Below are 24,146 nucleotides of genomic sequence, written 5' to 3' on the forward strand. Positions count from 1 at the left end.
GTCAACTGGTTGAGTTTCTTTTCTCCTCGCTGACAAAACGTACGCATTTATGATTTGTTTAAAAAGTTTGAGCCCTTTTCAGTGAGCCAATCAAAGGTGTCTGCGCTGTGTTTTGTGAACATCTTTGTAAGTCGGTAGTTAGGTAGCTTGCTCGTGACTGTCGACGCTCGCTCTGGGTGTCTCTCATTTTTTGTCTGTCTGAACTTCAAACTTTGGATGGGGACGGGAAAAAGTCTTTCTCCCGACTGGACGAACGGGCGTACATTGTGCCCCCCCCCCCCATTTTAAAAGCGATCGTTCACGGCGCTGTCTTCCTGTGATGGAAACATATTAGACTTGCTAGCAAGCTTGTCTACCCAGCTAGCTGCAGTTAGTCTGTTTGGAAAGCATGTGTAACGTTCAACTGTTAAGGACGCAGCTAGGATAGCTAGCGAAGTGTTAGCAAGTGCTGCACATTTTGGACTGGAGTCTGATCAGCGAAAGCGTAGCTAGCACGAAAACGCTGAATCGCAAACGGTACCCGCTATCAAAAAGCAATCTACAGTAGCTTTCTAACTAGCTAACAATGTCGCAACTACTGGAATCTGAGGAGAATACACCCTTGTTAAAAGGCGATCTTGGCAGGTGGGTGAAAAAAGGGAGACTGAGTCTGTTTGCCTTAACGCTAACTAGCTAACTGGCTATCTTCGTAAATAACATCTAACCTGGTGACTAAGTGTCATTATTATATATAAATACCAAGTTAATATTAGTATCATGTAGTCTTGAAATTTAGTTTAATTGCTCTTCTGAATGGCGTGTGTATCGTTAAAACGATTACGTAGCTCTCCGTACACTATAGTTACAAATATCCCCCATGCTCTCGGCCTTTCCTGGAGTAGGAATAGTTCGCCAAATTTTGTTAGCCTACCGGGTACGTAATTCTGACTAGTGTATATGTTTTGTATTCATCGTACACCGAATGGTACACAACTTTCTTGCCGACATGCAAGAAGAATAGCCTGTCTTCAAATCAAATCAAGCAGAGCACTGAAATATAAAGGCAATTGTGCGAGGATGTGAATTCTTCCTTTCTTTTTACTTACTGAAGTCAAAATTCTTATTGTATTTTTCATTGTGTTGTTCTTCTCATTTATATTTTGAAGGTAGACTCAAGGGGGCTCGCCTGACTACAGAATATTAAATGATATAGTCTGTGTTGGATGAAAGTTTAATATGGAGAGAATCGAAGGCAGTTGGTTCATTAACCCAGGGAGATTTTTTTGTTTGGACTTCAGCTAGATGAGGAGCTTGGCGTGAGCCTGGTTCACCGAACCAGACACTGTGACAGGTGTTAATTTTCAAACATTTCATGGTTTATTCCAGCAAATGTACATAATTACATTTTATTGCTGTAATAAATGATTTGTGAGGTAAACACCCCACCCTCCTACTCATTTGTGCTAGAGGAAGTGCATAATTTACTTATGATGGGACAGCTTTGTCAACCCCAAAATGGCTGGACGTATCGTGTTATTAGTGATTTGAATGGATCACGGTATTCAGCAATGGAGAAGGAAATGTTGTGATTGGTCTGCATGAGCAAGTTATTGACAGTGTATAGTAGCTGAGTTTGTCATGTGGTTCATCACTAGCATTTCCAGGTAAAGATGCATTTTTGTCTTCTCCAGTGATGGCACTCTTCAGGACGCAGCACGCGAAGTTAAGAGTCGATGGAGGTCCATTCGGGTCATGTACTTCACTATGTTCCTCAGCAGCGTGGGTAAGCATTTTTGCGCACTCACGTATCCATACACGCATATTTGTGCAAGGTTTGTGTCTCTCAGCATGACCAAGGAGCACGTTCCTTCTAAAACAGTTCAGCTTGTGGTTCATGATGTGGCACTTGCCTCCAGCACTGCTGTTCTCAATCACCCAGGGGCAATGCCTACTTAACGTCTTCACAGCTGATCACCTTAGGGCTTTGAATTTTTGAATACTAATTGTTAAAGTTGTGTGAGATGTGAGTGATTGCCTTTTTCTCTTCAGGTTTCACCATAGTGATTACATCAATATGGCCCTATCTGCAAAAGGTATGTCTAAGAATTCTCATTTACTGGATGTCAAGGAAGTATATTATTTCTACCTGAGGTAGTTCCTTGAATGGATGAGAAGGAATATTTGTGTGTGTGTGTGTGTGTGTGTGTGTGTGTGTTGTTACAACTATTGCAACCGGTTTTGTGAGCACCGTTTATTATTATCTGTGTCAGTACTTAGTGCACTGTCTAGAGCCCGACTGATAAATCTGCATGCCGATATGAGGTAAATGCAGATAAATCAGTATCCGCGTTTATAACGGCCAATAAATGACAATTACAAAAGAAACGGAGAGACGGAAGATGGATCCTTCAACCATGTTATCAGTGTTGTAGTTGCGTAGTTTGTCCACCGGAGGGCACACTGCAACTCCACTGTTGGCAACACACGTGTTTGGAACGCCACAAATCACAACAATCAGCTGACCCTAGCAGAGTCGAGCAGAGTAGCCCACGACAGATCATCTGTGATCATGGTAAATTGATAATTGTCAGGTGAAATACATCACTTAAATAATAAATATCCCCCATCACTTCTCATCTTAGCCTAAATAAGCCTGACAATGTTCATGTCAGCCATGCCTGGTTTTGCTGAAGTGACGTGAAAGCCGGTGCCGTCAGTCAAACATCAAAATTCTGTTTAACGTTACGGTAGTTGAGTGGTGTAGGCTAAGCTGTTGACAGATTTGATTGTAGGTTTATTTATGAAACAGTGTGGCAGTTGTAGCAAGTAAACAAACAACAGTCCTATCATTTGTCCCTCGTCACTTCTAAAAATTCTCTGGCAACATTGCTTACAGCAGCTTATAATGCTGTTCATTGCTAAATTAGGTTACCCACAAAGCTAGCTAATGCCATGTTTATCAGTGGAAGACCACTGATGTTAATGAGCGGTTAAACTATAGCGTTTAACTTATTTTGCCTAAATGAAGCAATGGTAAATATACCTGTGACTGGCATGTCTGTAGTTACAATCGGTGCATTGGAAATTATTAACCCTTTTGCGCGAACGGTCACACCGGTGTGATTAGCCGTTTAGCACATATGCTAAAACTGGTGCGATTAGAACGCTTGATTGGAGAAATTCTGGCTAGTTTTAGCTTTGAGGAACCAGCGATTTAACTGTAGAAATACAGCAAATGCTAACTGAAAACTATGAGAAGTTTAATAACGCTAATGAAAACATAACGAACCTGTGCTACATAGCATAAAAAATAAGTTACGTGCGAAAGGGTTGAACCAGAGGGGGCACGTAAATAAACGTGAGCTGAACAAGTATCTAACATGGCTTGGTAGCCAAAGTTATCCAGCTTCTCTTTCAAACGTGTAGTGTGAAATCCCAAAGTCGCAAGTCCTCATTGCAGACAGTCATGTAGTATTAGATGCATTCAACAGCAGCGTTTACTCGAGGTCACTATCGGTTTACTGCATAGTTTAAGATAGTATGATTTTTTTAAAAACTTTTTTGTATTTTTATACATTTGACTTATTCATCAAAACTTTAATATATTTCGTTGTACTTTTGTTCAAAGTACTATTTTTAAACTGCAATATGTCATGTTATCTTGGTGGGAACTCTTAAATAACTACACATAACAAATGTTGGGGAAAATCTTTGTTTATGTTATGTGTTTCTGGGAGAAAAAAAAATATTAACCGATATATCATCGGATTTTTAAATCCTCAAATGTTGACATCAGTATCGGTCTTAATCGTATATTGGTCGGGCTCTAGCACTGTCCTTTAGCAGCAGTTACAGCTTTGAGTTGTCTTGGATATGTCTCCGTGAGCTTTGCATATTTTTATTTTGGAATTTTCTCCCATTCCTCAATGCAAATTTTCTCCAACTCTGTCAAATTAGATGGACAGCATTGGTGGACAGCAATTTTCAGGTCATGCCACAGCTTTTCAATTGGTTTAAGTCTGGCCTTTGACACGGCCATTCCAGAACACAAACCACCTTTGTTCAAACCATTCCTTTGTAGTTTTTGCCCTGTGCTTAGGGTCATTGTCCTGTTGGAACGTAAGTCTTTGCCTTAAACTCAGATCTCTGACTGACTGGAAGGGGTTCTACTCAAGAATTTGCTTGTATTTGGCTTCATCCATGTTGCTCTTGATACCTGAAACTGAGGGGGCAGTTTCACCCATAACTAGGCTCAGGCTAAATTGCTGTCACAGTGGGGTGTCGGTCAGGACACAGGAGTCAGGTTCTGGGTTCAGATGTTTATTGGGGATTTTGGAATGGGTGGATGACTGATGGTTACATTGCGAATGTGCAATTAACATCTATAGTCAATATATACAAACAGGCGTTTAAGCAGTGTTGCAAAGTACATTGCACTGGGATAGCATTGTAGACATACAGGCTTTGTCTGCATTAATGGGTGTGGCAATGAGAACAGTTACACGTAACGATCAAACACTCTCAATTAACGTGCACACACACCCTTCTCTCTCTACAGACAATTGTATTACAACCAGTTGAACTTAGGCAGAGTACTTACTTTGGCACAGACGCACACAATAACAACACAATGCTTGGTCCCCAAGGCCTTGGTCTCCCCAGTTCTTCACTCTGCAGGTGTTGGTCCGGTACTGAGGTTGGGTAGGTCACCACTACCTTTATATTGTCCTGTATCCTTGGCCATATTGAGGCTCTGATTGGTGGCCAAAGGATATGGGCAGGTCGGAGGGCAAATGGTGACCTGGGGGCCATCCTTGGGGGTGCACCTGTGCCTCGGGTTACCTGTGGGGGTCCTGCTGATAAGGGGAGCAGCAGGACCGGTTTGGGCAGGTTTCAACTGGGTTGTAAACAAAGTGCCTGTGAGAGGTGGGGGTGGTGCGCAAACAAAGACACAGACAAAGACAGAAACATGTGGCCCTTTCCTACAATAGCAACAAGCTTTCCAGTTCCTCCTGCTGAAAAGCCCAGCGCATTATGCTACCACCACCATGCTTGATGGAAGGGATGGTGTTACCTGGGTGTTTGGCTGTATTTGGTTTGCCTTTAGAAAGCTCAACTTTAATCTCATCGGACCACAAAATCTTATTCAAAAAGCTCTCAGGTTTTGTCACATGGCTTCTAGCAAACTCCAGATGTGTTGGTGTTCTGGCCCTGCCAATTATTGTTTCGATTGTTTTGGTGACCCCCGCTGGTTCTTTCCAAAAATGTCAATGTGACAGGAAGTGAGAGCACCCAGGAAGTGAGTGCAGTAGGAGCATTGCTAGAGCATGTTGTTTGTATCCAGGGAAGATCCTTTGCCATCCTCGCTTGTTATCCCTTAAGAAGGCATTCCCTGTAAGTAAATTTGTTTATCATCCATCTTTAGTTTGAGTACATCTAAATAAGTGAAATGTTAGTTGAGTTGTTATATTTGATAGCACTCTGTCGGGTTCTGTTAAGCGCATGTATATTGCCTTATGCCTTTACAGTATTTTGCAGTAGTTTTTACAGAATAACAGTAAATTACTAAATACTTACCTGGCATTTATGTATGCGAATATGATTTATGTACACGATACTTATCAGTGTATGTATCTGTATTTTCAGTTTCACACCATTCATATGATAAAAACACTCTCAACATCGCATCGTGGTCCCGAGAGTCATTGTATGGAGGTGTTTAGCTTGCTGGATAAATGAATGGGAGATTCATTGAGGCCAGTACAGTTGGCCTTTCTCAGAAGTGGTTTTCTTCTGTCCACTAGGGGTGCAACGGACCACAAAACTCTATCGATTCATGGTTTTGAGTCACGGATCAGATCATTTTTCGGATCAGCAAAAAAAAAAAGGGGGAGACACATATATCCTTGTTTTCCATTTATTACTTGAAGAACACTTAAAGCAAGGAACTTTTGCCCATGGCCTTAAGTGAAAACAACATTCAAGATGTCCAATGTTTAAATAAAATCTTAAAATAAAATATTCAATACTCAATTGTTAAATTAAAGTGCAATATGAGCGCTTGTTCTGCTGTTCTTCGGCTGTGTCTGAAATCGCTCCCTATTCGCTATATAGTGCATATATATACATTTTAAACTTGAACATTGGATGTAACTGCCAGCTAGCTAGCTAACGTTAGTTTCAGCTAATTTGAACAGATGAACCTGAATGCTAGTTCTTTCATTAAGTTAGGTAGTGATAGCTAGGTAGGTAGCGGTATTATGTAGCTAGCAGGTTAATGTCAGGTCCAACTAGCAAGGCACTTAGCTAGCTAGCTAGCTAGCTGGCACAGTTAGACACAAAGATGTTCATACAAATGTTCAAATAAATTTGCAAACATAAAACTATAGCCAGAAAATGATTAATTTATTGTATGACTGTGAATAGTGAGTGAAGGAGTGAGCGATTTCGGACGCAACCTTTGTCAGAAGCAGCACTTCTTGCTAAGTAAGGTTGCTGGTTATTAAAATGGCGCTTGTATCTTTTCTCTCTTCACTTTTCATCCACACTATTAATAAGCTGCGTTTTAACCGAACGTGAATCGCTTGCCTGAAAAATGACCAAGCGAATTTTGCGCACGTCACAGCTAGTATTTTTGATTGCTGCTAGCAAGTTGCTGAAGAGCGGGGGGCGTGGCTTTTAGCCCTACTTGAAGGTGATCAACAACGATATGATCCATTACACCACTACTGTCACTGTCCTGTAGAGGCCAGATCTGTGAAGAGCTGATGATATTGTTGTCTGCACAGGTTTTCCCATTTCAGCCAGTGAGCTCTGTAAATCCTTCACTGTTGTAGCTGGTCTCTTGGACACCTCTCTGACACTTGCCCTTCTTGCCTGGGTGCTCAGTTTGGAAGAACAGCCTGATCTTGGTAGTGTCTGGGTTGTGTTTTTTTTGTTGTGTTCTTTGTTATAATGGATTTCACAGTGCTCCTAGGAAGGTTCAAAGCTTTGCTGATCTTTTTATAAGCTTTTCCAGCTTTTTTCTTCCTAACAAAGTCATCACAAAGTTTCACAGGCAGTTCCTTGTTCTTTATGTCAGCAGGACTGATCTGATCTGATACAACTGGACAAGGGTGGATTTGAAATGAACACATGTGTACCTTGTTTACCATATTTAGTGTGAGCTCTTAAGAGAATGAAACACTTGTCCTAGTTTAGTCATTTTCATGTAGTGTGGTCCCCAAGCTATGGCCTGCGGACCGGATACGCCCCACCCCCACATTCTGGGTGGCCCCCGAAACAATGTGTGTGATATATTGTATCCGGACCTCTGTTTTATTTAGTTTGACTTTCCGCCTTAAGGTGCAGTTCGCTTGAAATTCCACATTTTTTCCTCTGCTGGCTATCGTATTTATGCTTCCATTGCAGCGAATTTTGCTTGCTTGAAATCGCTGATTTTGCCCCCATACAACCTGACAGCTGCAATGGAGGCGCAGGGTCTGCCTTAAACCTGCCCCCCCTGGGGAAAAAAAAACAGACATTAGACATCGTTTTTTTGGAGTAAAGACTGCTGTAAGTGTGGTAGATGATAGTGTGATAGGCGTGTGTGGATTTATTTAGCGACCAGTTTCACGTTAGTCATCTTTTGAATAATTTGGCAACAGCGATTGTAGCCTAGGCTATTAGCAAGCTAGTTTCTGTAGTGTTGATACTACTGTATGTTAAATAAAATTTGATTTCAGGATACGTTGAATTCACGTTAAGTGACAACCGCAAGTATAGTAAACCCAATAAACAGGTTTTATTTTCGAAGATAACTCAGGGCTCCCGCTCGTTGACACAGCAGATTAACTGGGGACAACACAGCTAGCTACAACAGTCGTTTAAAAGCACTGGCTAAAAACATTGAGTTCACGAGGTAACCACCTTTGCAAATCAAGGACGTAGGAAGTATTCTTTCTGGCTACTCACCGCACGCTATTTTCGGTATCAAATTCTCTATAGCCTACTACTGAACAGTATTCTGTCTGAGTATGTCGTAAATTTTCACATATTACATTAGCTTGTTACTTATTTCGCTGATCGTTAATGAACAAGTTAACGTTAGCTAGCCAGCTGTTTTGTCACTGACGTATTGCTGAGCTAAAGTTAGTATCAGCTAGCTAGCTAGCTAGTAGCGTAATACCGGTGGGAGAATTATGTGCACATGTAACCTGAGCATTCAAAGTATCACAGCTCAGTAAGCTATGCTGACAACCAGAGACCAATTTCTATGTCAACTGTTGCATTAGCTTGCTGGGCACTAACGTTAATGTATATGGATACCTAAATGTTTAGACTGAATAGTTGACTAACAGCCTTATTTCAAGCCATCCTGTTTTATTCTTCAATCAAGATATATGCTGCTTTAAGGACTGGGATTATGTATATAGACATGAAATTCATAGCAAGTTGTCTTCCCCTCCCTCCCATATCAAACTTTCCTACAGCCTTGGTTACAAGATTTTTTTTTTTTTTTTAGCCTAGCTCGATAATTTTCGTTTATTTTCAGAGGAAATGTCAAAGATGAATAGTAAACAAAAATTGATCATGAGTGCCGGGTGTTCAACGAACAATGGACTGATAATTATTTTTTCCAGATTTTCCAGTTCTGCAGATTTGCAGCTGTTTTCCTAATTTAAATGCCAAATATGTACTGTTCAGTATGCACATTTGGCTCTTCCCCTCATGTCCCTCACTCTATCAAACTTTATGTATATACACTACGTGCACTAAAATGGTTGAAGAAAAAGATGAAAGTGGTTGGAATGCTTAAGAATTCGTTTTAATTTTAGTTTAGTTTAATTTTTTTAAAAATTCTAGTTACCTCCCTATTATGTTTTATATGCAACTTTGACAATGTGCCATGGCAATGTAAAATAAACCCAGCTAACAATGGTATATAAACAGATTGAAATATATCATTAGATGTAATGGGTTAATATTCAACTAAGGTAGACCTGTTGTCCACAGTACTATTTACTGTTGCTGACATACTCCGGCCCTCCCGAAGGGTCAGGCAGAGTGATCTGGCCCTCCTAAAAAAAAGTTTGGGGATCTGTGGTTTAAAGAAAGGGGGTGAATACTTATCAATTAAGCAGTTTTCAGATTTTTACTTTTTAAATAAATCTGAAGATATGTAAATACTTTATTTCATTTTATTTCTGTAGAGAGTCACTTCAAAAGGAGCAGAAAAAATCCTATTCTAATATACTTAAATTTGATGTTGCAACACCGCTTAAAGAAATAATCACTGGGGGGTGAATACTTTCTGGAGGCACTGTAAAAATGGAGAACAACCCAGTGGATGTGTTGCCTTTTGAAGGTATTTGGGAAAGCTAACGGTTTGAGCTAAACATGCGCTCTCTTGCCGATTCAGATAGATGACAGCGCCAGCGCCAGCTTCTTGGGTTGGGTGGTGGCGGCCTACAGTCTTGGCCAGATGGTGGCCTCCCCCCTCTTTGGCCTGTGGTCCAATCACAGGCCCAGGACAGAGCCCCTGGTGTGCTCCATCGTAATCAACGTGGTGGCAAACATCCTCTACGCTTACGTGTACCTGCTGCCATCGCACAACAAGTACTACATGCTAGTTGCCCGGGCCTTTGTGGGGTTTGGCGCAGGTAATTCACCTCTTTTATTGCGCAAAGAAAATATAATTGGATTAGGGAATTTCATTGTGAATGTCATGTCATGCAGTACGAGTAACATTGATAGGCTTGCCAGGGTAAGGGTTGTATCTGTGATGTTGATAAACAGTTCAGTGATGTTGAACCTCTCTGTGAGGGAATGTAAGTAATGGTATACGAGTCATGACAGATGTAGACATATATGATTCAATTACTAATGTAGACATGTTTGATTAAATCACCATTGTAGACATATGTGCTTAAATTACTGATGACATGTTAAATGACCTGTTTAGACATTATATGGTAAGTGACTGATGTGGACATATACGATTGAATTACCATTGTAGACATATATTATTAAATGATGTATGTAAACATATGCAGTTTAACAGCTGATGTTGATAGCTTGATTAAATGACAAAATTGCTCCTGTACTGCAGAATGATTGGTCATGCTGTAGTTTTTCCTTTCAGTGTAAAGGGGGATGTGGACAGTTCAATTAAGTTTTTTGATTATGAAAATTGGCGCAAAGCTGTGACAGGCCTTTTTAATCCATTTTCAGGTAGTTGTCATTTGGTTATTTGCACTGATAACAGCATAGATAACTAGTTCAGTCTAGAGTTAGGGCATCGATGCAATGCAGGACACCCTATTGGATTTGTACAGCTAGGTGTGAATCAGTAAGTGTTTTGAGAAATGTACTGCTGGGGACATAAAAAAGCAAAGGATATATAGACAGTATATCCCTTAGAATTTAGTCATTTCTGAGCTTTTGATTTAATCTTACATGTACTATTAATGCATAGCTCAGATGCATTTCTGTTAGCTTGCAGAGCCAGTTGCCAAGCATGTTTGGTTGTCATGATGGACATGTAATTTTGTGTATATTGTTAATAGTATAAAAGAGCTTTATGATCATATCAACTGATAATACCCAGCATTCTTTCAAGGTCTTCTTTCCCCCTAGTTCAGTGCTCACATACCCCTTTTCCACCAACGTGAACTACCTGCTACTTCTGGGCTTGTGCTAGTGCCAGTTTGGAGTTGCTTCAACTTGCAAACCTTCTAAGAACGGGTTTGCATTTCCATGGGCAGAGAGCCACCACAAAGCCACGTCATTACATCACTGTATACGTCTGTATACGTCTCCACTTTCCCACTAGCGCCAAGCTAGCAGTGGTGGCTGCTACGTAACATTGATGTGAGAAATTAGTAGCTATGCTTGCTTGGCTAATGTTAGCTGACCAACAACTAGCTAGCTAGCCATCAGTGTTACGTTCATAACATCGATGTGAGAAATTAGTAGCTCACTACACAGTTAAGAAATACATAGCTGGCTGGCAACAAGGCGAAACGTTTGAAAAATAAAACTTTGGTTTTTCTCCTTCTTTTTAGGCAGACTAGATGCTACACTAGCTCTGGTTTTTTAAAAATTGCGGTCACAAAGTTTTAGTTGGTCACGATAATCCTGCCCTCAGCCCCTGACGTAGCGGTTCTTTGTTCTAGACCAGCAAAGAGTTGGTGCTGCTCTCGAACCAGTTTTCCTGGCCGAGAGCCGGTTCTTTGGCTGTCAAAACGCGAAGAACTGGTTGAAGATTAGGCACCGGCTCTGAACCGGCCCTCGAGGTGCGTTGGTGGAAAAGGGGCAGCAGAGGATACATGTGGTGCTGAAGTGGCTTTTCAAATGCTTTGAATAACATTTTCCCTGCAAACATGCGCACAATACCAAAAATGGGTATGTAGATGTAGTGTATGATAACACAGTCATTGTCACAGAGTAAATTGTGTCCCAAGCCTTTTAAGAGAGGAACATGTATATCCCTGATGTTATTATTGTAACCCTTGGTTTTTGTTATCTGATAACAAAACTGCTGTCACTAATATATGTCTGTCTGTCTATCTATCTACAGGTAACGTTGCTGTGGTCAGGTCCTATGTTGCTGGCGCTACCTCACTGAAGGAGAGGACCAGTGCTATGGCAAACATGAGCGCTTGTCAGGCCCTGGGGTTCATACTGGGTCCAGGTAGGCAACACCGCATTCTCACAATGTTACAACAACCCTGCATTAACATTGCACATCACAGTCAGGCCGTTTACGCGTCTTCCAGCTTTACATTCCCATGCGTAGGTCTCTTCTGTCAGCATGGTTTACTCTGAGAATGAATGAGCGTGGAGACTGAACTGAGCAAGTTGCTGAATCGTGGGCAATTTTAGTGGATCAGTGAAACTCAATCAAGTGCCTGTGTTCTCAGTCATAGACCTCCCATTCATCCAGGATGTTCAGTTTGGTCATGTGATTCTGGCTTTACTCTCCCTGTAAGGCCCCTCTGTCTCACTGTGACAAAGACTCCTAGCTGCACACTTTCCAGAGCAGTTCTTTATTGTACAAATGACACACCCAAAAATGGGTTTGTGGCCAGGATGGAACTAATGGACACTAATGTTTCACTCAGTCTGATACAGAAGTGATATATTGTTCATACTGAGCTATTGAAAGGTTGTGCATGCTGGAAACATGTAAGGTAAAACTTATTTTCCACAGAACCCCGGACACAGTTTCACAATCAGCCCTCCACCTCACAATGATCATTTATCATCAGTACATAACTGCAACTATGTAAATGCTCAGGGAAAAAATCACTAAGCATTTGGGAAATCGGATATGCCAAGTATACAAAGATCCATAGGCCTCTAAAAGGCATGGTCACAGAAGCATACATGTTTTGAAAGGTCGTAGCGCAACTTGCGGCACGTGTAAACTCTGTGGGTGTGTGCTTTCTCAGCATTGCAGGCCGGCCTGTCCTTCATTGGTGAGACGGGCGTGTCACTGGGTGTGCTGGACCTGCAGCTGAACATGTACACAGCGCCTGCCCTCCTGGCTGCCTGCTTTGGCATCATTAACATCCTCCTGGTCCTTCTGGTGTTAAGGTGAGGCACCACCTGCACACCGCCCTGCTGTGTGAAAATGGTGTGGAACGGTGGGTTTAGAGCCAGCCTAACGAGAAGGTCATGGGTTGGAATCCCAGCTTACTGTGGTTCAACCATAAAGCATGGTACCTAACCTGCATTGCTTCTCTGCCCAGTAGGTGGTTAATATGACAGGCTTCATATGTTTCCCATAATGCTGGTGTTCACTAAACTAGTGGGCTATAATTATTTTTACTTCTAATACAGTAGTATACTCTGTATATTACATCATCCATTTAACACTAATACAGCAATATACATTAAGTTATCTGGTGCTGCTGAGTACAGATTTTTTTTTCCAGAGTTTGACTCACAGGGAAAAGTTGGTGCAAGTGGATTAAATAACGAAATGATGTATGATATGACAGGAGGCACTGTTGCCTGCTGGGGTGTAGTGCATAGCATAGATTGCTTAAAAATGTGATGGTGTCATATTTCATTCCCCAGAGAGCACCGCGTGGATGATCACGGCAGGCAAATCAGCGCAATAAATTACATCTCAGAAGGTACTGTTCTGTAATTTCACGTTAAATTTTCGAAGATACTGCTTTCGTAATATTGCTTGTATTTCAGAGGGTACTGCTCTATAATCTTCCATTATGGTAATTTCAATTTTGGTGATTTTTTTGTGTTCTTCAACTCAGCATTCTTAACTATGAGCAGAAAACTGATATTGAGGAGAATTTACTTAGGTCTTTAGTGCATTTTTCTGTTTTGGAGTGTTAACAGATTTGCATGGTCCTGTAATTACTGACTCGTTTTGAATGAAATGGTGTTTTCCCTGTTGAATTTTGCATCTAAAAGGTGACTAATAAGGGTCTCTCTCATCTCTCAGAACGAGTCGGTGTGATGGAGAGCCTGGGCGGCGACATCGACCAAGTCGCCGTCATCACGTCAAACATCCTGTTCTTCATTGTCCTGTTCATTTTCGCCGTTTTTGAAACGCAAGTTGCTTTTCACAGTCTTCTCTGAAAACTGCTGTCTGGGTTTCCTCCGTGTCCTTATAAGGTTAAGAGGCAGCCATTTTGCTAAAGAACTCCGAACTCTGTAGCCAGTAACCAGCTCACCAGCTGTGCGGTAGGCCCCGAAACGTATCTGGTCACTATCTGTGCTCTGAAGTGAGGTTGTGTGTGCCCAAAGACCCAGCAATGAAAAGCAATGGGTAATTTACCCACTCAATTGATGTGCGGTAGGTGTTTCTAATTACGTTAAGGACAACTGGGTAACCGTCAGTGCTTCTCCCTGTAATTGGGGGCAGTCATTGCATACTTATCTCAGTTCAGTGCGCAGTTGTCTCCAGATGTATGTTTAATTGGCTGCAGGAGGCAGGTCTGGTGCAGGGCTCGTTAGCAAGACTATTTGCTCAGAGCTCTGCAGCACAGGCTGCTGGGAGTTCCTCAGTCCTGCTTTATTTTAGGCAGGATTAATAATGTGAGCCCGCTATGTAGTTTTAGCCCTCTCACCAGTGACTGCCTCTACTGCTCCAGGATAGCCACGCCCCTCTCCATGGATATGTTCGCCTGGACTCGGAGGCAGGCTGTGCTCTACAATGGCATCATACTGGCCTGCATCGGGTTTGAGTCCATCGTGGTCTTCTTAGTGGTGAAGGTGGTGTCAAAAAGGTGAGTCAAAGGTGCAAGAGGACCACTTCGATATCCAAGAACATGGTCTGAAAGAGACCATCTCAGCATTCATTGTGTGAAAAACCTTCAGAAACTCTGAATAGGTATAATCAGGGTTTCCTGATGACGCGGCTTGTTGAAATATTTAGATCTGTGCTGACTCCATGGAGGAGACTGGGGTGATGGTGGTGTTTTTTATTGATAAACCCAGCACTGGTGGTAGCATTGTTTTTTCATCTGTGAGTTCAGTAGAGAGACTGATTTGTTGGTTTTCCATTTTCAGGGTGGGGGATCGTCCTGTCCTCCTTGGTGGTTTGGCTGTCATCTTCTGTGGGTTCTTCATCTTGCTGCCTTGGGGAAATGAGTACCCCAAAATCCAGTGGTCAGGTACAGTTTCTCACTTGTGATAACTAGGGATGCACAGTCAGCCACTGCTGTGCAGCTGTAATGATTCCAGTGGCCAACACAGTCCCAAAGCACTTAGTTCCATGATTTGGACTCAAACTGAGGAAATTTTATTTTGGTCCACTGCTTATGAAAATATTTATGGAGGAATTCCTTAACCAGTGGAACACACTGTAAATCAAGCAATTGAATAGAGCTGGTGTCACTACAGAGCTCTGTTATGTGGTATAATACACTGTGCCAGGGCTATGATAGTGTAAGGCACAGTTTCCATGTTGAGGCCCTTTGATATTGCTTTGAATGTGAAGAGGCAGACAGGTCTACAGATGTGGGATCTCTTCCACACATGAGAACAAGAAGTTAGAACGTAACTTCCCTATAAACCACAGTAACTTTGATATGAACATTTGTAATGTATAGTAGGTCAAATGTAAACACACACAGCTTGCACAGTAGTGAGTTCATTAGCCAATTATGCAGTTAAAGTAAAATCCTGAAAAGGTATATAAGGAAACAACGACTATATTTTCAGTTTAGATTGAGATGCCTTATATTTTTCTACCAATGAGTCAGCTAAGCTCCATTTAAGATACTGAAGCATTACTATTACAGATCTCAATATGTCAATCTCAAATATGGCTTCTTATGCTGATTTAAAGCAAGAATGAGGCAATTATTGAAAGCATATTCATGGCTTGCTTCACTTTGCATTTAAAGCGCACATTAAAAGAAAAAAAAAAAGCTGTGGCTATCCTATTCATAATTATTGAAGTCCACCATTACATGAAAATCAGCAGCCCAAAAAAGCAAATGACATCCTCTTTAGATAGATTGGGCTCCAGGTATCCCAGATATGTGAAGGAAATAGGCTTTACCATAAAGCAAGTGATGTGTAATGTACTACCAAACTAAAGGCCATCAGATGAACCTGCAGGTGACGGATGGGGGATCTCTGATTGAGCTGTATTTGCCTGACTCAGCCTGTTGTAAAAGTTAACTTATTTCTGTCTTTCATTGCCTCCACCTCCACGGACTGCAGACCTTCTGAACAGCTCCACCCATGGCCTGATTAGCCCAACCCAAAGCTCCAACTCCACCCTGGAGCCCACAGGCTGCCCTGTGCAGCAGACGTGGTGTCTGTTCACACCCGTCATCCAGTTGGGACAGTACATCACCTCCGACATCCTCATCGGGGTGGGATACCCAGCCTGTAACGTCATGTCCTATACCCTTTACTCAAAAATCTTGGGTCCAAAACCACAGGTGAGCACTATCACTACCCTTCCACACACACAGGCAAACACACTTGCAGGATAAATGTTAGGGCGTGTGAGTATGTTGTGTTGTCTAGGTACACGTGTTAGAGTGTGTATGTGTCCTCCACAGGGCGTATACATGGGCTGGCTGACGGCGTCGGGCAGTGGGGCGCGGACACTGGGGCCGGTGTTTGTGTCCCAGGTGTACACCAGCCTGGGCCCGCGCTGGGCCTTCAGCGTCATCTGCGCGGTGCTGTTGGGCGCTCTTATCCTTCTGGCCGTTATGTACCACCGCCTCATTGCCTTCTCTGTGCGCCACGGACGCATGCATGAATAGCCCCGCCCCGCTTCCTCGGCGGGGCCTGCCCAACTGGACGTGGCATGTGGAAGCCTGCCAGTAGGTGTGGCTACCCAAGACAAATCATCTGTGAACAGTAACTGTTCCGTATTGGCTGAGAGACTGTTCTCTGTACAGGCCTGGGAAAGGAGCAGATTAGGCCAGTTGTCAGTGTGCAAAAAGCATGGTAGGTGGATACTACTGATCTTTCTCTCCAAAGTCACTTCCTCTTGAATGAGGAGGCTGGTTATCTACTGCATTTGATTTTGTGCTGTTTACTTATTACTTTTGTGAGAATGAGAATCAGCAGACTAGAGTAGCCTACAGACAAACTGGACTCAAGCAAGGTTCTAACTTGCTAGAGCAGACTGAACCTAGCTTGAGCCTGTCTCAGCTGTGTGTACTGATCCAGTAGGACCTCATATGGCAGTTTTTTTGGTACAGCCTCTACCTGAATGCATGGCGTTTTGAGGTAATAAATGGGTGAGGCGGACATCCTGTTGATTTTGATGACCACACTGATGCGGATGCAGCATACAGTACGGGTGGTTTTTTGAGACCTGTGCTACCTAGATTGGATGTCGGAGTAAGCATTGGAGTATGTCTCTTCAGGTGTAGCACTGTACAGGAATAATGCTCCTACGTCCTCTTACCCAGCCTCAGCAGCCAGCACTGTTCTACTTGCAGTCAGCCAACACACTGGCAGGGGTCTGTTTGCTGTGGAAATGCCTCTACAGCTCCTAAACCTTCAGCTTCAGCTCAGGTGGTTTGGGGAAATGCCTTCACCTTGCATTGGATGTAGCTGACCTACAGGTATCGTAAGTTTGTGGAAACACAGATATGGAAGCACAGGGCTCCCTCTCGAGGTGGCAGGAGAAGATGGCCTCTCTGTTGTGGAAGGAAGTGGAATCCCCCTCTCATAGGATGACGGTTTGTTTACCTGGAGCCATGATACTGTAGGCCAGGGGTGGCCAACCCTCTCCTGGAGAGCCAGTTTGTTATTCAGCAGCTTCAGGAGTTCATAACGAGTTGATCATTTGAATCAGCTGTGTTGGAGCAGGGAGAGATCTAAAACATGCAGGACAAGTGGCTCTCCAGGAGAGGGTTGGCCACCCCTGCTGTAGGTGTACCCAGCATTAGTCTGTGTTGTAGTTAAAATCCAGTTAAAGTGCATCGGTAGGCATACTAAATATGTTTAGTCAGCCTTCACCCACCTTAACATTCCTTTGGACTTGATTTTATTTGATTTTTTTTAACAAGGTACAGTTATTTGTGTGTGCTTCTAGCGCTGGGGTCTGTAAAACTACTGTCTTTGTTTTAGGGCAGTGTATTTAAGTGCAGTAACCTTATGGCTTAATGTTGTGAGCGCACTGACTTTACCATGCATGGTCCTGATCTAACTTTCAGGCCATGCATAAACGGAAGAGCTGTTATTTTATTTCTCCACTGAAATTAAAGTCTTGCTGTCACTCATAGATGTATGTAAATAAAGTAATATTCTCAGTTGTATAGCTGATAACATTATAGTGATGTTTTACTGGAGTAATGTTCAATGTGTTGTCTTTTAAATTGAAAGGAAGTTTAGGAGTAAAGGTGGATAATGTAGTTTTCCTTTGAGACCTCAGACCTCAGACCATCAGTAAATTAAATTGGCAATGAACCTTTCTCACTCACAGAAAAATTGCACAAACCCAAATGTGTGAATGCCGGAGTACCCTTTATATCACACAGTGATGTGAGGAGTGTTCAAGGGTAAAAGATGTGACTAAACCCAGAGAAAAACTGTGGAAGTAACAGCTGAAATGTTATGTAAATGTGGTCCATGATTCAGAAGCCATGGGGTCATTGCAGGCCATTTAACAGTGTAGAGAAGCTGGCTGACACTTCTCCCATAAATGAACCAAAAGAACAAAAGGTTAAAAGAAATAATTTATTGTAAAACCCAATAAACAAAACAAAGGAAACCAACCTATGCAAAGCAACAGCAGGGACACAATGAGCCTTCTCCTGCTCTGCAACCACACCTGTATTTAATCTGCCTTTAATTGGAGGTGTGGCTTGTTAGCCAATAACATGGTCCCCCCCACAAATCAAAACAGGTGCACACAATTAACAAGTGATTAACAATTAACAATTAGTCTGTAGGGAGAGGTGGTAAAGGCTCTCCTTCACAGACAGATAGCCCTTGTCCAGGGCATCTTACAGCATGCTGTTAACATTCATACACATGTGAATTTTGTACCAGAGAAGTATCTGAAATGGAAATGGTGGAGTAACGCAACTTGGGCAAATTCATACTAAAACGGTGTTAAAACAAAACATACCATGATAAGATGAAGCCTTTGGCTCCATATCCTGTGTGCTGTAACACAGCACAGTTACTCAGATAACTGACAGCACCCTTTTATAAACGGGGTATATCACTGCTTGTACATGCCAAATGGGGAGGGCACTGATTGAAGCTCCCCTGTTGGAGCATTGTCTGTATTAATGTTTCCACTTGGATAAATTTTCATGTCAGAATGACAAACGGTTGAAATTTTCCATCATTTTCATGTAAAAATGTCATCAGATACTGGCATATTTCCCAAACCCTTGGTAACTCCCCTATATTGATGCTGTACAGTGTTTCAGGTAGGGTAATCCCTTAACATTTCTTGAATTTCACGGTGACTTTTGTGAGTGATAGCATGTACCACTGCTCTGATACAGAAAACAGTAATTCAACAACAGTAAATTTTATTCATTAATTCATTAGACTTCATTTATTTAACATTCAAAATTCATTTTTAACATCAATAACATTTTTTTCCAACATCCTGTTATCATGATGATTTAGAAAGTCTGAATGTCCAAAATGGCAGATAGGTTTAAAAATGTTACAAAATTTATGAAGTGATGGGTAATTGCTAAATGAAAGCCATGTTTTTGAGCATTTGGATGGAAAAAATAACAGTAGATTTTTACCAAAGAGTTTACTGATCTTAATAATGGGATGTTTTATTTTTAGGTAAGCATTATTATGTTGTGAAGGTGTCAGTACTTACTAATCTTTGAATGTTTTTTGACTTGAATTGCAACAATTGTCAACTAATTGCATTAAAAATTATTCTGAACATAGCTGCAGTACATAGTGAGTTCTGTTTGATGTATCATTGTAAAAGGCTGTCGTGGTCTCCTTTTTCTCAATGGATTTTTTTAACTGAAATAAGCACCTGTAAATGGTTTGGGTTACCTGGTCCTGGATACAAGATAATTCTGCTGTGTGTATAGTGAGCTAATCTTGTCTCCTAACTGTACATTTAGAAAAGTGTTACTTTGATAGGGTCCAAACATATAATCCATGCTTATACATTTATACACTGCATTTAATTTTACTAGAGAAAATTGAAATTTGCAAATAGATGATGAATGTAAGTTTAAATGAAAATGAACTGTATACAAATATATTTGTTCATGTACAGTGTTTTGAAATAATTTTCATCATGCTGTATCATATCTAAAAATTTGCTGCTACATTGTCACATTTTAACTGAGAAACAAAACGTGTTATTGAAATTGTACTTTGGTCATGCCTCTCTGTTTACACAAGGGTGAGGTTTGTCTGCAAAATGAAACCAGGTATAGTTTCAAGGTGTTGCCATCTAGTGGACATGAAGTAAGCTGTCAAAAGAAATTGTAAAAAAAATCCCTCATTTTTTGAGACCTAAGTATGTGGCAGTGTTCTTGTTAATTTTAGTCAAAGGTATAATTGGTAATCAGGATTGGCTTATTTTATTAGACTGGAGCAGTAAAACTCAACTTTTTGGAGCTGTTGAGGAGGAGTTTGACTGCCCTCAACAAGAGCAAAAGGCAGGAATGTGGTGAGAGATAGGAAACAATACCTAAAGCGTTTTGCCTAAACCACAAGACATTTGGTTTAACATGCCAGAATTGAATAGGCACCCAATAGGAGCCATTTACTGGGTGTGAAGTTGTCTGTTAAACTTTCTTTGGGTTTGATAATTCATTATATTTTGTCTTTATGTAGAGTTCAAATCATAATAGAACAAATAAAAATTAAAGGGGCATAGTGAATGACACATTGAACTTGACGAAAACTAGTTTGAAGGGTCAATATTTAACGTTAGTACACATTGTCAATACACAGTGTCAATCAGAGGTGGAAAACCCCGGCTTCAGAAAGTAAAAGTCCTGCCACGTATTTGTTCCACCCATGCACTACACCAGCTGAATTTAATTAGCACAACTCTTCAGCCAGGTAGATGAGCTAATCGGTGAAATCACCTTGTTTAGTGAATGGCTAGAACGAATACATGGTAGGACTTTTACTTTCTGAAGCCGGGGTTTTCCCACCTCTGGTGTCAATGCATCATCACCTTTTGATTTTTAGTCGTGTAAACATTATTTGAATGTTATTTGATTAGAGTATATTGAGAAATCAGACCAATGACTCATCCAAAGGTAGAAAAGAAGTGTTGCATGGCTACGTCAGTGCTCTACAACAGTGCTCTTCAAACTTTTCCAGCAAAAACTAAACATCTCAACATGGCTATTTTTAAAACAAAATCTTCACTTTTCAATCTGTTGTGAAATCAGATTAAATAAACAGATATACCTGCCTCTGCACTGTGTTTTAATAGTTGCAGAAGAGGAGCCTGAGGGTAGATGTACCTGTAGTGCTTTCATTTTGAAGCCTAACCTGGGGCCAGTATATGGGTCAGGAGCCCTTCTTTCAGAACCAGACACTGCATGGGAACCACATGGTTAAATGAGAATCCTGTTGATAGAACTGCATGAAAACAGCAGTTTAATCAGTGCTTAATACACCAGTATTAACTATGCTTAACACCAGTCAGAACGCAAAACACGTCTGAGTAGTTTAGCATACTTCTTTTTGACATAACAAGCATTTAAAGAACAAATGCGCAAATAATTCTGTGTAAATTCCACTGTAGGAAAGGGCCACATTCCTTAGTTCCTGTTTGTGTACACAACCTCTACCCCTCACAGACCCTTTGTTTGCAACTCAGTTGTAACCTGCCTAACCGGTCCTGCTGCTCCCCTTATCAGCAGGACCCCCGCAGGTAACCTGAGGTACAAGCACTGCCCCAAGAACAGCCCCCAGGTCACCATTTGCCCTCTGTTCGTATCCTTTGGCCACCAATAGGAACCCCAACAGGGCCAAGGACATGGGACAATATAAAAGTAGTGGTGACCTCCCCCACCTCAGTACTGCACCAGTACCTGTCGGGTGAAGAATTGGGGAGACCAAACCCTTGGGAATAGATAGGTGTTATTGTGTCTATGAAACCACACACACAACATACAACCAAATACAACCAAACACTGTAAGGTGGATCTACACATACCACACGTACTCCACACCAAGCAAAGTCCCTTAATTGGTCCATTGGGGACAACTGAGAACGTATATTAGCTTCACCCTTTATGAATACATAGAATGTCAGTCTCTCATCTGTACAGAACAGGCTGGAGATGTGGTGTGTAGACATATTCACCTTCCTCTTTGCCATCTGACATCTGCGGCTGCTCAGTTTCTGTTGCTTAAGATCACAAGACTGCAATAGCTAAATATTCTGGCATGGCCAAGGAGGTTTTCCTCCTCTCACATGTAAGTAGCGTTCTCACCATTTGGCTTGTGCATGTGTTTCTGATGAGATGATGAAATTGGTCTGATACAGCACATTGTGTCTGAAAAATATAAATCCAGAGAAAACACTTGGTTTTACATGACAGAATAGGGTAGGCCTCCTTATGGGAGCCATTTACTGGGTGTGAAGTTATCGAAACATGAACACGAAGATGTAGATCTTGTATGTAAGATGTAAATCTGAAGAAAGCTCTGATTATATATGCAGTGTTGGGCAAGCTACTTGAAAAGTGTAGTGAGCTAAGCTAGTTACTCACCATAAAATGTAGCAAGAGAAATGTAGCAAGCTAAGCTACACCAACAAGGCAAAAGTCGTTTACTACATCAGAAGCTACTTTTTTTATTTTTTTTTTTTAATTGAACCAACTTTATGCCAAGTCAATGCTATGTCAGTGATCAATGTAACTGTCAAACAGATACGTAGGTAAAAAATGTTCAGTTCAATTGTTTATTAAACAATAACCGGTGATCGTTACTCTCACTGCTCCAAAACCAATTTGGCAACAAAAACAAATAAACAAAAAAATGTGCTCCACATAACAAAAAAGTGTCGAGTTCATTTAAACACATGTATTTGTCAAGGTACGGCCATGTCGATGCCTTCTGGGTCAATTCCTCTGCGTCCTCAGCGTTACAGGTTCCCTCTGCCATCTTTCCACCAAGTAAACTCAAGCTCGTATGTCTGTTAGGGATGTGCATCTCCGTCACTGAGGCCGATGCGATACACATCTCGATGCATTGCCAACGATCCGATACATTAAAGCCTACATATGAAGCAACTACTAATGCCATACGATACGATTCACCCCTATTGCGACGCAGTGCGATTCGACACGATTTGATTCAACACAATGCAATTCAACGTGATACGATGCGAGGCAAAGGAATATGATGCTATGCAATTCAATACGGTACAGATAGTTTGATTTTATTTCTTTGGTTCTTAAGCAGACAGCAAATCATAAATTAACTAAAAAAGTGCCATTTTAATTCACATATTTGTCTCTCTAGTGCTGCAACTCAGTAAGTAGCCTATCTCATTTATGCTGTTTCTTTTTGACTTAAATTAGTCGTGCTGCCTGTATACCTTATAGCAGCACGGCATATTTTGCAAATTGCATGTGTCTTGTCAAATTGCCGGTCTCTCTTTAAAAATCTGAAGTGTCGCCAAACATTTGATTTATGGCAATTCGGTGGAACATGTGACTCTTTCTCCTCCATGATAATTTGTGACTGGCTCGGACACGCCTCCATCTCGCGCGAAACTTGACCAACAGACTTGCAGAGAATTGGCCACTGATAGAAGTGAAGATGAGAGAGTGCGCTTGAGAAACAGTTTAGGGGGGAATTAATCTCAACATAAAATTATTGGTCACATTTCTAAAAAAAGGGATATGGCCTCTACTAATAATTATATATAAATAAATCGGATTTTACCGATGCAAAGATGTTAGAAACGATGCATCCCGAGTTCATCCCAAATTTTATCCGGTGCACTTTTTTTAATCGGGACAATCGCATCGTGAACTTTTATGCCGATGCACCGATGCGAATCGGTGAATCTTAACTATCCCTAATGTCTGTATTCCCTTACTCCCCTGTCGTAGGCATCATCTACGGTGGCCCTGAAGTGCAAAACACCTCAGCAAAATAAAAATCACAACAGCAAAATAACGAAACACAACAGCAAAGCAAAAACCACAACCGTAAATAAAAACCACAACCGCAAATAAAAATCACAACAGCAAATCAAAAATCACAACAGCAAATCACTAACAGCAAATCATTAAACACAACGACATTAATTTCTACCGGAAATTAATTTCTATCGGAAATGGCATCTGTCTCCTCCCAAGAACGTCATGATTGCATGATTGGAGACATACAGCGGGAGAGAAAATTCACCTAAGACAGGGGTGGGCAACCCGCGGCTCTTTAGTGTGGTGTCAGATTTATGTCAAATGTCGCGAGCGCAGGAAACATGCTGCGAGCGTAGAAAACATTCTCTCGCACAAAGCAGCCACCACGCTCGAGAGAATTTCTGCTTGGCGAGCGCTGGAGGGCATACGCGCTCTCGCGGGTTAACTGTGCTCGCGCGAATCACGCTGAGTTTTGGCAATTTGGGGGCGTATAACAAATACGGGTCTTACACCTGCATTACCCTTCAGTTGTAGACTTACTGTACCTAAAGATATAACATAAAAATGCCCACATACTTGGCTGTAAGAAGTCCTATCCATACCATACATAATCAC

General features: G+C 41.5%; 1 protein-coding gene across 1 annotated transcript; it reads left to right on the plus strand.

Moving 5' to 3' along the window:
- Positions 1 to 165: 165 nt before the first annotated feature.
- On the plus strand, positions 166 to 17,231 carry mfsd8 (major facilitator superfamily domain containing 8). The gene is made up of 12 exons (XM_036551968.1): positions 166 to 624; positions 1,671 to 1,762; positions 2,029 to 2,072; positions 9,380 to 9,620; positions 11,540 to 11,653; positions 12,414 to 12,558; positions 13,045 to 13,103; positions 13,433 to 13,541; positions 14,085 to 14,219; positions 14,503 to 14,606; positions 15,664 to 15,887; positions 16,011 to 17,231. Exons 1-12 carry the CDS (start codon positions 566 to 568, stop codon positions 16,215 to 16,217), a joined length of 1,533 nt encoding a protein of 510 aa, XP_036407861.1. The 5' UTR covers positions 166 to 565; the 3' UTR covers positions 16,218 to 17,231.
- Positions 17,232 to 24,146: the final 6,915 nt, after the last annotated feature.

Source organism: Megalops cyprinoides, chromosome 18 (assembly GCF_013368585.1).
Source record: "Megalops cyprinoides isolate fMegCyp1 chromosome 18, fMegCyp1.pri, whole genome shotgun sequence".
NCBI classification, from domain to species: Eukaryota; Metazoa; Chordata; class Actinopteri; order Elopiformes; family Megalopidae; genus Megalops; species Megalops cyprinoides.

Bases quoted from the DNA above. Each gene is read 5' to 3' on its own strand.
- mfsd8 (XM_036551968.1), top strand. From the start codon at position 566: ATGTCGCAACTACTGGAATCTGAGGAGAATACACCCTTGTTAAAAGGC. The intron at 1,763-2,028 runs GTAAGCATTTTT...TTTTCTCTTCAG, and splicing joins TATGTTCCTCAGCAGCGTGG to GTTTCACCATAGTGATTACA. The intron at 13,542-14,084 runs GCAAGTTGCTTT...CTACTGCTCCAG, and splicing joins ATTTTCGCCGTTTTTGAAAC to GATAGCCACGCCCCTCTCCA.